The 13306-nt window shown below is 38.3% G+C and overlaps 1 protein-coding gene across 1 annotated transcript in view; it reads left to right on the top strand.

Moving 5' to 3' along the window:
• The window catches only part of GLIPR1L1 (GLIPR1 like 1), a 42191-nt gene extending 29097 nt beyond the window's left edge, over positions 1-13094 (top strand). The window contains exons 5-6 of the mRNA XM_027543658.1: positions 12825-12851; positions 12939-13094. Coding sequence (XP_027399459.1) covers positions 12825-12851; positions 12939-13027 — 116 coding nt within the window. The 3' untranslated portion in view covers positions 13028-13094. The remainder of the gene's footprint in view (positions 1-12824; positions 12852-12938) is intronic.
• Positions 13095-13306: the final 212 nt, after the last annotated feature.

Genomic DNA, 13306 nt, shown 5'->3' with positions numbered 1-13306 from the left:
GTATACATGTGTTCCCCATCCTGAACCCTCCTCCCTCCTCCCACTTCCCTCCCCATCCCATCCCTCTGTGTCGTCTCAATGCACCAGCCCCAAGCATCCAGTATCATGCATCGAACCTGGACTGGCGACTCGTTTCATATATGATATTTTACATGTTTCAATGCCATTCTCCCAAATCATCCCACCCTCTCCCTCTCCCACAGAGTCCAAAAAACTGTTCTATATAACAATGTCTCTTGCTGTCTCGTATACAGGGTTATTGTTACCATCTTTCTAAATTCAATATATATGCATTAGTATACTGTATTGGTGTTTTTCTTTCTGGCTTACTTCACTCTGTATAATAGGCTCCAGGTTCATCCACCTCATTAGAACTGATTCAAATGCATTCTTTTTAATGGCTGAGTAATACTCCATTGTGTATATGTACCACAGCTTTCTTATCCATTCATCTGCTGATGGACATCTAGGTTGCTTCCATGTCCTGGCTATTATAAACAGTGCTGCAATGAACACTGGGGTACACGTGTCTCTTTCCCTTCTGGTTTCCTCAAGTGTATGCCCAGCAGTGGGATTGCTGGGTCATAAGGCAGTTCTATTTCCAGTTTTTTAAGGAATCTCCACACTCTTCTCCATAGTGGCTGTACTAATTTGCATTCCCACCAAAAGTGTAAGAGGGTTCCCTGTTCTCCACATCCTCTCCAGCATTTATTGCTTGTAGACTTTTGGATTGCAGCCATTCTGACTGGCGTGAAATGGTACCTCATTGTGGTTTTGATTTGCATTTCTCTGATAAGGAATGACGTTGAGCCTCTTTTCATGTGTTTGTTAGCCATCTGTATGTCTTCTTTGGAGAAATGTCTGTTTAGTTCTTTGGCCCATTTTTTGATTGGGTCATTTATTTTTCTGGAATTGGGCTGCAGGAGTTGCTTATATGTTTTTGAGATTAGTCCTCTGTCAGTTGCTTCATTTGCTATTATTTTCTCCCATTCTTAAGGCTGCCTTTTCACCTTGCTTATAGTTTCCTTTCTTGTGCAGAAGCTTTTAATTTTACCAATGGCATTTTTCACAGAGCTAGAACAAATAATTTCACAGTTTGTATGGAAATACAAAAGACCTCAGATAGCCAAAGCAATCTTGAGAAAGAAGAATGGAACTGGAGGAATAAACCTGCCTGACTTCAGGCTCTACTACAAAGCCACAGTCATCAAGACAGTATGGTACTGGCACAAAGATAGAAATATAGATCAATGGAACAAAATAGAAAGCCCAGAGATAAATCCATGCAACTATGGACACCTTATCTTTGACAAAGGAGGCAAGAATATACAATGGAGAAAAGACAATCTCTTTAACAAGTGGTGCTGGGAAAACTGGTCAGCCACTTGTAAAAGAATGAAACTAGAACACTTTCTAACACTATACACAAAAATAAACTCAAAATGGATTAAAGATCTAAACATAAGACCAGAAACTATAAAACTCTTAGAGGAGAACATAGGCAAAACACTCTCTGACATAAATCACAGCAGGATCCTCTATGACCCACCTCCCAGAATATTGGAAATAAAAGGAAAAATAAACAAATGGGACTTAATTAAAATTAAAAGCTTCTGCACAACAATGGAGAAGATTCTTGAGAGTCTCTTGGACTGCAGGAGCAAACCATTCAATTCTAAAGGAAATCAACCGTAAATATTCACTGGAAGAACTGAAGCTGAACCTGTAATACTTCGGCCACCTCATGCAAAGAGCTGACCCATTGGAAAAGACTGATGCTAGGAAAGCAACTATACTCCAATTTAAAAGGGAAAAAAATAGGACTACATTGAAAGCATGGTCTCTCTAAAATGAGATTTCATTCAAAGTGGTTCATATTTGTAAACTGCTAAGTTTTCTAGTCTACAACATACAAAGATAAAGTGATACCGTCTTTTTCTTTCACTTTCTCTTCCTTACCAGGATCCAGATTACTGCCATTTCTTGCCTGAACTAGTGCAGCCTCCCCACTTCTCTTCCTACTCTATTCCAAGGTGTTTCACTGCCCCCTGGGCCGGGGCGGGGGGCGAGGGACAGAAAACAAAAGAAAATATCAGATAAAATCACTTTTCTTAAAATTCTTCAATTGCTTCTTTTTGCAACTAAAGGAAAATCAGATTCTATGCATTGAGGCCAACAAACCCAAGTGTGATCTGGCTCTTGCCTTTCTCTTCTACCGTATCTTTGGTTAGTCCCCTTTTGGCACAGTCAGCTCCATTATTACACACTCAAATTCCCTATTTAAAAACCCCAGCATCCAGATCACCTGTGAGTCTGTTTCTAGTTTCAAGATTGTTTTTTCTCTTCGTTTTGGTAACATGCTCTGTTTCTTGATGTCCCTAAATATGACCGTAAGTGATTCCTCCCTGCTGCCCATGCACACCACTCCTCCCATCAAGAAGCCCAGACTATTTCTCCTCTCCTTGAATAAGGACTTGATGTTGTGCCACTTCTGGGCCACACCTTTAAGAAAACTGGCAGCTTTGGCTTTTGCTCTTTTGAAAGCTATCCAGCATATCTAAAAATCCGTGCTTTCCCACTGAACAGGTCAGGCCTTGGATGAGGAGAGGGCATCCTTCTGTTTCAGCCGCAAATGTGAGCAATAGCTAAATGTAGCCACATCCTTGAACCCTGATGACACTAAATATAGGAGAGAAATTCCCTAGTAGAATCTGCTAACCCAGGTAATTGTGAGAAATAATAGTAAGTTGTTAACCATTTTAAGCCATTAAGTTTTGGAAGTTTGTTCCACAGCAGTAGATTGTGGAAACACTTGATGTGCCTAATAAGTTAAATACCTAATAATACGGTATGAAACAAAAAAAGGAGAGTTCTATCTTTTCCTCTACTGAACAGATAGACTTAGGGTGGTTCCTCTTAATCCAAACACAACTTGGTCAAAGCTGCTTTAGAATTTACCTAAGGTGTGGTCTGCCTCTGTTTGCCCTGTTCCAAGAATAGAGACTTCCAAGGCTTTGCAGTGGGAGACGGCTGTGCTCTCTGTTGCCTTTACCTAGTGGTTTTTGAATTCCAATTCTTACTGCTTTTTTTTTTCCCCCACTGTTTTTCCATTGCTTTAACACACAGAAATTACTGAAATATCTACTATGATTTCCAAAGGCGTTTAGCCTAGGTTTTTAGCCCCTTACCTCTCACAGTTTCAAAGTTACAAAATGGGCATGTCTTGGGCTTATTTCCTCCACCTCTACCTCCCACCTGGATCTTGAACGACTCAATTCTCCAATTTTCTCTCTCTAGTTCTTTAAGGATAATAAATGCTCTGCTGGTTTCTCTGTTTACCAAGAAGTGACTTCTTCCTGGACAAAGCCAATTTTCAGCCCTAGGCCTGGGCCCAGAATCAACAAATGGCCCTAAGAAAAGAGCATCCTTCGTAACATCAACCCTCCTCTTTATGGATCTTCTGTTGTGAAATCTGAACCTTTCGGTCTTTTTTCCTTTTGCAAAGGTCTCATGCTCTTACACATAGTTTTCCTAATAATAATAAAATAAGAATAGTAAAAGATAATTTTATTTATATTTAATGCTTGATGAGAGATTTTGTCCATCACAAATGATTTCATCCTGGAGATTTAGACAGCTGTATTCTGTGGGTCTCCAAGATAGCACCTTAAAAGCTACCAAGGCTATAATAAATAAGCTTTGAGACTTGGTAGGAGCTATTCCCCCAATTCATTCCATTTCCAAATTGTTCAAAAATCATTTGCCTATTCCTGGCCCTTTGCTCTTGGAAATTAATGTTAGGATAAGCTTATCAATTCTACAGACGACCTTGAAATTCTGAATGGAGTTACTTTGAGTTTATAGATAAATTGAAAGAAGTAACTTTACAGTGTTGAACTTTTCAATTAATAAAGACTGTTTACTTGGGTCTTTTTATATATCTTTTTTAGGCTTCCCTAGTGGCTCACACATAAAAAATTCTGCCTGCAATGCAGGAGACCTGGGTTTAATCCCTGGGTCAGGAAGATGGCCTGAAGAAGAGAATGGCAACCCACTCCAGTATTCTTGCCTGGAGAAGTTTTGGACAGAGAAGTCTGATGGTCTACAGTCCATGGGGTCACAAAAAGTCAGACATGACTGAGCAACTTTCACTTTCATTTATATCTTTTACACTTTGAAATTTTCTCAGTAAGGTCTTACATCTCAAATTAGATTGCTTGGTGTTCTATATGTGTTTATATTATAAATGGAATTTTTAAGTTTAGTTCAGTTCAGTCGCTCCATCATGTCCAACTCTTTGGGACCCCATGGACTGCAGCGCACCAGGCCTCCCTGTCCATCACCAATTCCCGGAGCTTACTCAAATTCATGTCCATTGAGTGAGTGATGCCATCCAACCATCTCATCCTCTGCTGTCCCCTCTCCCCTCATCTACAGTCCTTCCCAGCATCAGGGTCTTTTCAAATGAGTCAGCTCTTCGCATGAGGTGGCCAAAGTACTGGAGTTTCAGCTTCAACATCAGTCCTTCCAATGAGCACCCAGGACTGATCTCCTTTAGGATGGATTGGTTGGATCTCCTTGCAGTCCATGGGACTCTCAAGAGTCTTCTCAAACACCACAGTTCAAAAGCATCAATTCTTCGGTGCTCAGCTTTCTTTATAGTCCAACTCTCACATCCATACATGACTACTGGAAAAACCATAGCCTTGACTAGATGGACCTTTGTTGGAAAAGTGATGTCTCTGCTTTTTAATGTGCTGTCTAGGTTGGTCATAACTTTCCTTCCAAGGAGTAAGCATCTTTTAATTTCATTGCTACTGTCAACATTTGCAATGATGTTGGAGCCCTCCAAAATAAAGTCTGCCACTGTTTCCACTATTTCCCCATCTATTTGCCATGAAGTGATGGGACTGAATACCATGATCTTCGTTTTCTGAATGTTGAGCTTTAAGCCAACTTTGCACTCTTCCTCTTTCACTTTCATCAAGAGGCTCCTTAGTTCTTCTTTGCTTTCTGCTGTAAGGGTGGTGTCATCTGCATATCTGAGGTTATTGATATTTCTCCTGGCAATCTTGATTCCAGCTTGTGCTTCCTCCAGCCTAGCGTTTCTCATGATGTACTCTGCATATATGTTAAATAAGCAGGGTGACAATATATAATCTTGACGTACTTCTTTTCCTATTTGGAACCAGTCTGTTGTTCCATGTCCAGGTCTAACTGTTGTTTCCTGACCTGCATACAGATTTCTCAAGAGGCAGGTCAGGTGGTCTAGTATTCCCATCTCTTGAAGAATTTTCCACAGTTTGTTGTGATCCACACAGTCAAAGGCTTTGGCATAGTCAATAAAGCAGAAATAAATGTTTTTCTGGAACTCTCTTGCTTTTTCAGTGATCCAGCAGATGTTGGCAATTTGATCTCTGGTTCCTCTGCCTTTTCTAAATCCAGCTTGAACATCTGGAAATTCATAGTTCACGTTCTGTTGAAGCCTGGATTGGAGAATTTTGAGCATTATTTTACTAGCGTGTGAGATGAGTACAGTTGTGTGGTAGTTTGACCATTCATTTGGCATTGCTTTTCTTAGGGAATGAAAACTGACCCTTTCCAGTCCTGTGGCCACTGCTGAGTTTTCCAAATTTACTGACATATTGAGTGCAGCACTTTCACAGCATCATCTTTTAGGATTTGAAATAGCTCAACTGCAATTCTATCATCTCCAGTAGCTGTGTTTGTACTGATGCTATTAAAGCCCACTTGACTTCACATTCCAGGATGTCTGGCTCTCACACCATGGTGATTGATTTTTAAGTTATATTTCCTAATTGATTTTTTGCTGATTCATAGAAATATAAATTATTTTTTAATATTAGTGTACTATCCAGGAATCTTACTGAATCTCATTATTATTTCAAATAAGTTGGTTCTCTAGGATTTTCCATAATGACAATCATGTTATCTGTAAAAAATGCAAGCTTTGTTCTTCTAATCTTTACATAAGTTATATGCTGTAACAATATTAACAGTTAATTCTCCAGTGCATTGTCGCACATAAGCTGTAACAGTAGCACCATTCTCTTATACCACGCTTTAAAAACAATGTTTAAATTATGAATATTTGCTTTGATGAAAAGGTGAAAGGGTCAGTCGCTCAGATCAGTCAGATCAGATCAGTCGCTTAGTCATGTCCGACTCTTTGCAACCCCATGAATCGCAGCACGCCAGGCCTCCCTGTCCATCACCAACTCCCGGAGTTCACTGAGACTCACATCCATCGAGTCAGTAATGCCATCCAGCCATCTCATCCTCTGTCATCCCCTTCTCCTCCTGCCCTCAATCCCTCCCAGCATCAGAGTCTTTTCCAATGAGTCAACTCTTTGCATGAGGTGGCCAAAGTACTGGAGTTTCAGCTTTAGTATCTTTCCTTCCAAAGAAATCCCAGGGCTGATCTCCTTCAGAATGGACTGGTTGGATCTCCTTGCAGTCCAAGGGACTCTCAAGAGTCTTCTCCAACACCACAGTTCAAAAGCATCAATTCCTCAGCGCTCAGCCTTCTTCACAGTCCAACTCTCACATCCATACATGACCACAGGAAAAACCATAGCATTGACTAGACGAACCTTTGTTGGCAATGTAATGTCTCTGCTTTTGAATATGCTATCTAGGTTAGTCATAACTTTCCTTCCAAGGAGTAAGGGTCTTTTAATTTCATGGCTGCAGTCACCATCTGTAGTGATTTTGGAGCCCTGAAAAATAAAGTCTGACACTGTTTCCACCATTTCCCCATCTATTTCCCATGAAGTGGTGGGACCACATGCCATGATCTTCGTTTTCTGAATGTTGAGCTTTAAGCCAACTTTTTCACTCTCCACTTTCACTTTCATCAAGAGGCTTTTGAGTTCCTCTTCACTTTCTGCCATAAGGGTGGTGTCATCTGCATATCTGAAGTTATTGATATTTCTCCCGGCAATCTTGATTGCAGCTTGTGTTTCTTCCAGTCCAGCGTTTCTCAAGATGTACTCTGCATATAAGTTAAATAAACAGGGTGACAATATACAGCCTTGACGTATTCCTTTTCCTATTTGGAACCAGTCTGTTGTTCCATGCCCAGTTCGAACTGTTGCTTCCTGACCTGCATACAGATTTATCAAGAGGCAGATCAGGTGTTCTGGTATTCCCATCTCTTTCAGAATTCTCCACAGTTGATTGTGATCCACACAGTCAAAGGCTTTGGCATAGTCAATAAAGCAAAAATAGATGTTTTCCTGGAACTCTCTTGCTTTTTCCATGATCCAGCGGATGTGGGCAATTTGATCTGCCTGTTCTAAAACCAGCTTGAACATTAGGAAGTTCACAGTTCACATATTGCTGAAGCCTGGCTTGGAGAATTTTGAGCATTACTTTACTAGCGTGTGAGATGAGTGCAATTGTGTGGTAGTTTGAGCATTCTTTGGCATTGCCTTTCTTTGGGATTGGAATGAAAACTGACCTTTTCCAGTCCTGTGGCCACTGCTGAGTTTTCCAAATTTGCTGGCATATATTGAGTGCAGCACTTTCACAGCATCATCTTTCAGGATTTGGAATAGCTCAACTGGAATTCCAGGTTGCCATGCCCTCCTCCAGAGGATCTTCCCAAAAAAGTAGGCTCTCAATAAATTTTAGCTGTGACCATAACTAAGTTCCTCATTATTTTCTATCTCTTGACCCTTTTTAACATACTAATCACTTTCTCTGATGGTATATTTTAATCTCCTATATTCATTTATTCCATTTTAAAGTTGATGATAGAGTTTCTCCCCTGATGCTTCTATAAGGAAAAGAACTTTACTTTTTCCTAATAACCATTATATCCAAAGCCTAGAATCATGCTTAATACATAATAAACACACAAGCATGAATAAATGAATAAAAATAAATGAAATAAACAAATGAAATAAACAAACTCATAAGAATTGTGATTGTCCATATCACCTCCACTAGCTTTGTTCGTAGTGATGCTTTCTAAGGCCCACTTGACTTCACATTCCAGGATGTCTGGCTCTAGGTCAGTCATCACACCATCGTGATTATCTGGGTCGTGAAGATCTTTTTTGTACAGTTCTTCTGTGTATTCTTGCCATCTCTTCTTAATATCTTCTGCTTCTGTTAGGTCCATAGCATTTCTGTCCTTTATCGAGCTTATCTTTACATGAAATGTTCCTTTGGTATCTCTGATTTTCTTGAAGAGATCCCTAATCTTTCCCATTCTCTTGTTTTCCTCTATTTCTTTGCATTGATCGCTGAAGAAGGCTTTCTTATCTCTTCTTGCTATTCTTTGGAACTCTGAATTCAGAAGTTTATATCTTTCCTTTTCTCCTTTGCTTTTCACTTCTCTTCTTTTCAGAGCTATTTGTCAGTTGCTCAGTCTTGTCCAATTCCTTGCGACCCCATGGACTATAGCCCAAAAGGCTCCTCTGTCCATGGAACTCTTCAGGCAAGACTATTGTAGTGAGTTGCCATTTTCTTCTCCAGGGGGCATATTTATTTGAGATTGTTTTAATTAGTCCTCATTTCAGATCATAAAAGTTTTTATTTTTCTCATTTTACTGTGAGCTTTTATCTTGAATAAATGCTAAATTTTACCAGATATTTTTTCTCTGCATCTCTTGAAATGATCCCAAATGTTTTTCCTTTAATATCTTAATGTTATAAACTACATCAAATGATTTATTTTCTTTTTGGAAACTGTTTTGGACATAATATTATGTAACTTAAAGAAAAATTATATGTGCTTCAAATTCCTCTTTGGATAATGTTATGTTTTAATTGACCCATTTTACTAATATTTTCAAGTTATTGTAAAGAGGTAGGTATATGTTTTTTTTTTAATTTAAAGGGGACGACAGAGGATGAGATGGCTGGATGGCATCACTGACTCGATGGACGTGAGTCTCAGTGAACTCCGGGAGTTGGTGATGGACAGGGAGGCCTGGCGTGCTGCGATTCATGGGGTCACAAAGAGTCGGACATGACTGAGCAACTGATCTGATCTGATCTTTTATCATATTTTGTAACCTGTTTCCATTTTGTTTATTCTCTTTTTGTTATTTTTAAACCTTTTTTGAACTGTGATTGACAGACAAAAAGCTGTGTATCTGTTAATAAATACAACTTAACTAGTGAAATTTATGTTTCATAGAGATTCTGGGAGTTAAGTGATAGGTCAGGAATCCAATTATAAACTATGCTTTCATTCCAACGATAAATCCAACTTAGTCATGATGTTTCCCTTGAAAGTGAAAGTTGCTCAGTTGTGTCCGATTCTTTGTGACCCCATGGACTATACAGTCCATGGAATTCTCTAGGCCAGAATACTGGAGTGGGTAGCCTTTCCCTTCTCCAGGGGATCATCCCAACCCCAGGATCGAACCCAGGTCTCCCTCATTGCAGGCAGATTACCAGCTGAGCCACAAGGGAAGCCCAAGAACACTGGAGTGGGTAACCTATCCCTTCTCCAGTGGATCTTCCCAACCCAAGAATAGAACCAGGGTCTCCTGCATTGCAAGCAGATTCTTTACCAACTGAGCTTTCAGGGAGCTCCCAAGTTTCCCTTATAGAAGGCTAAATTCTTGTTAACATTTTACTTATAGTTTTTGGATTTAATTTCAGACTTATGACTGGCCTATAATTTCCCATCTCCATATATCCTCATATGATTTGGACTTCAAGTTTGTAGTAACCTCATAAAAGAAGTTAAAAGTTGGGAATGATACTTCTGTTAATATTTTGGTTGCAGTTTGTGTAAGATTCTCATTATTTATTTTTTGAATGTTTGGGAGAAATTTCTGTAAAACTATTTTGTTGTGGTGTGTGTGTGTTTACAGATGTTTACTAACTTCTTTAAATGTTTTATGAAAGAGGACACTAATAGATGGAGAAATATACCATGTTCATGTATTGGAAGAATCAATATAGTGAAAATGAGTATACTACCCAAAGCAATTTATAGATTCAATGCAATCCCTATCAAGCTACCAACAGTATTCTTCACAGAGCTAGAACAAATAATTTCACAATTTGTATGGAAATACAAAAGACCTCGAATAGCCAAAGCGATCTTGAGAAAGAAGAATGGAACTGAAGGAATCAACCTACCTGACTTCAGGCTCTACTACAAAGCCACAGTTATCAAGACAGTATGGTACTGGCACAAAGACAGAAATATAGATCAATGGAACAAAATAGAAAGCCCAGAGATAAATCCATGCAACTATGGACACCTTATCTTTGACAAAGGAGGCAAGAATATACAATGGAGAAAAGACAATCTCTTTAACAAGTGGTGCTGGGAAAACTGGTCAGCCACTTGTAAAAGAATGAAACTAGAACCCTTTCTAACACCATACACAAAAATAAACTCAAAATGGATTAAAGATCTCAATGTAAGACCAGAAACTATAAAACTCCTAGAGGAGAACATAGGCAAAACACTCTCTGACATACATCACAGCAGGATCTTCTATGACCCACCTCCCAGAATATTGGAAATAAAAGCAAAAATAAACAAATGGGACCTAATTAACCTGAAAAGCTTCTGCACATCAAAGGAAACTATTAGCAAGGTGAAAAGACAGCCTTCAGAATGGGAGAAAATAATAGCAAATGAAGCAACTGACAAACAACTAATCTCAAAACTATACAAGCAACTCCTACAGCTCAATTCCAGAAAAATAAATGACCCAATCAAAAAATGGGCCAAAGAACTAAATAGACATTTCTCCACAGAAGACATACAGATGGCTAACAAACATATGAAAAGATGCTCAACATCACTCATTATCAGAGAAATGCAAATCAAAACCACTATGAGGTACCATTTCACACCAGTCAGAATGGCTGCGATCCAAAAGTCTACAAATAATAAATGCTGGAGAGGGTGTGGAGAAAAGGGAACCCTCTTACACTGTTGGTGGGAATGCAAACTAGTACAGCCACTATGGAGAACAGTGTGGAGATTCCTTAAAAAACTGGAAATAGAACTGCCCTATGACCCAGCAATCCCACTGCTGGGCATACACACTGAGGAAACCAGAAAGGAAAGAGACACGTGTACCCCAATGTTCATCGCAGCACTGTTTATAATAGCCAGGACATGGAAGCAACCTAGATGTCCATCAGCAGATGAATGGATAAGAAAGGTGTGGTACATATACACAATGGAGTATTACTCAGCCATTAAAAAGAATACATTTGAATCAGTTCTAATGAGGTGGATGAAACTGGAGCCTATTATACAGAGTGAAGTAAGCCAGAAAGAAAAACACCAATACAGTATACTAACGCATATATATGGAATTTAGAAAGATGGTAACAATAACCCTGTGTACGAGACAGCAAAAGAGACACTGATGTATAGAACAGTCTTTTGGACTCTGTGGGAGAGGGAGAGGGTGGGATGATTTAGGAGAATGGCATTGAAACATGTAAAATATCATGTATGAAACGAGATGACAGTCCAGGTTTGATGCACGATACTGGATGCTTGGGGCTAGAGCACTGGGACGACCCAGAGGGATGGTATGGGGAGGGAGGAGGGAGGAGGGTTCAGGATGGGGAACACATGTATACCGGTGGCGGATTCATTTTGATATTTGGCAAAACTAATACAATTATGTAAAGTTTAAAAATAAAATTAGAAATAAAATAAATAAATAAATAAAGGGGAAGACACACACAAAAAAATTAAAATAAATGTTTTATGATACTCAGGTTTTGAGGGGATTTGCAAACTTTTGTTTTATCCAAGTTTTAATGACATTCTATTTTTAACACTACTATATCTGTTGTGTTCCACTTATTAAGTCCTATGACTTGATTTTTATTCGTCATTTCTATAGAAAGTCAACTTCTATCTTTTTTACTTCCTTTTTGAGGGGCAGATATACAGCATAATGGTTAAATGAATAGGCCTTGGAATCAGATGGCTTAACCCAGGAGGTGACTAAGAGGATTAAATATGATAAACCATACAGAGTGATTTGGGACCAAAATAAAGCACATGCATGCTAAATTCCTTCAGTTGTGTCCAACTCTTTGTGACCCTCTGGACTGTGGCCAGTCAGGCTGCTCTGTCCATGGGATTCTCCAGGCAAGAACACTGGAGTAGATTGCCATGCCCTCCTCCAGGGGATCTTCCCAAAATAAAGTAGGCTCTCAATAAATTTTAGCTATGACCATAACTAAGTTCCTCATTATTTTCTATCTCTTGACCCTTTTTATCATACTAATCACTTTCTCTGATGGTATATTTTAATCTCCTATATTCATTTATTCCATTTTAAAGTTGATGATAGAGTTTCTCCCCTGATGCTTCTATAAGGAAAAGACCTTTACTTTTTCCTAATAACCATTATTTCCAAAGCCTAGAATCATGGTTAATACATAATAGACACAGCAACATGAATAAATGAATAAAAATAAATGAAATAAACTCATAAGAAACTGCAGAATCCTCATATCCAAATCTTCAATATGAAGGAAATATGGTATTTTTCAGGGACTTTAAATGGATATGGCAGTGTCAAAAATAAAGTTCAGTACTGTATATAGTTTTGTCTGTTTCAGGCCTTTTGCCTTCAATATGTGAGATGTTCTTGAAATATTTGTTGACATGACATCTTTGGCAGGGAGCATCATACAGATTTTTAAGTACTATGGGATTTTCAGAGGAAGCTTCAGTTTTCTTAAATTAAAAAACCAAGCTAAATTTTCTGAGTTGACTATCTTATTCAGAAAGCCAGAAAAGCAAATGAATGAGTTTAATGTATACTTTTTTTTTTTTTCTATTTTAGGTAATAAAGAACGTGATAAATCTCAAAGTACGTATCAAAATCTTTCAGTATTTATTCAATTACTTCCTTTCCTTGAAACTAAATTGAGCTCTTAAATGTTGTTTTTATTGACAGGATATCCAAATTGGAACCCATCAGGGATAAGTCAGCTGATAGCATGTAATCCATTGTACCTAATTTCTGTTCTTCTGACAATATTTTAATTGTCTTTGATGTACAAGAGAAATTCTCCAACATGACAATAAAGAAATAGATTATGGTTAAATGTAACTCTTATCTGTTTAATTACTAAGGCTTCTAAATGCTTTACCTGTTATCTAAATTTGATGTGTTTTTAATTCAAAAGATGTACTATAATATAGAAGGGTAGCAATAAAAAAAAGCAAAACTTAAGTGATTTAAAAATTATTTTGAAAAAATAAAAAATAAAAAAAAATAAAAATTATTTTGCATGTATCAAGAGTCTTGTTATCTAATATTCT

This window comes from Bos indicus x Bos taurus, chromosome 5, assembly GCF_003369695.1.
Source record: "Bos indicus x Bos taurus breed Angus x Brahman F1 hybrid chromosome 5, Bos_hybrid_MaternalHap_v2.0, whole genome shotgun sequence".
Lineage (NCBI taxonomy): Eukaryota > Metazoa > Chordata > Mammalia > Artiodactyla > Bovidae > Bos > Bos indicus x Bos taurus.
This window is presented reverse-complemented; position numbering and strand designations above follow the sequence as displayed.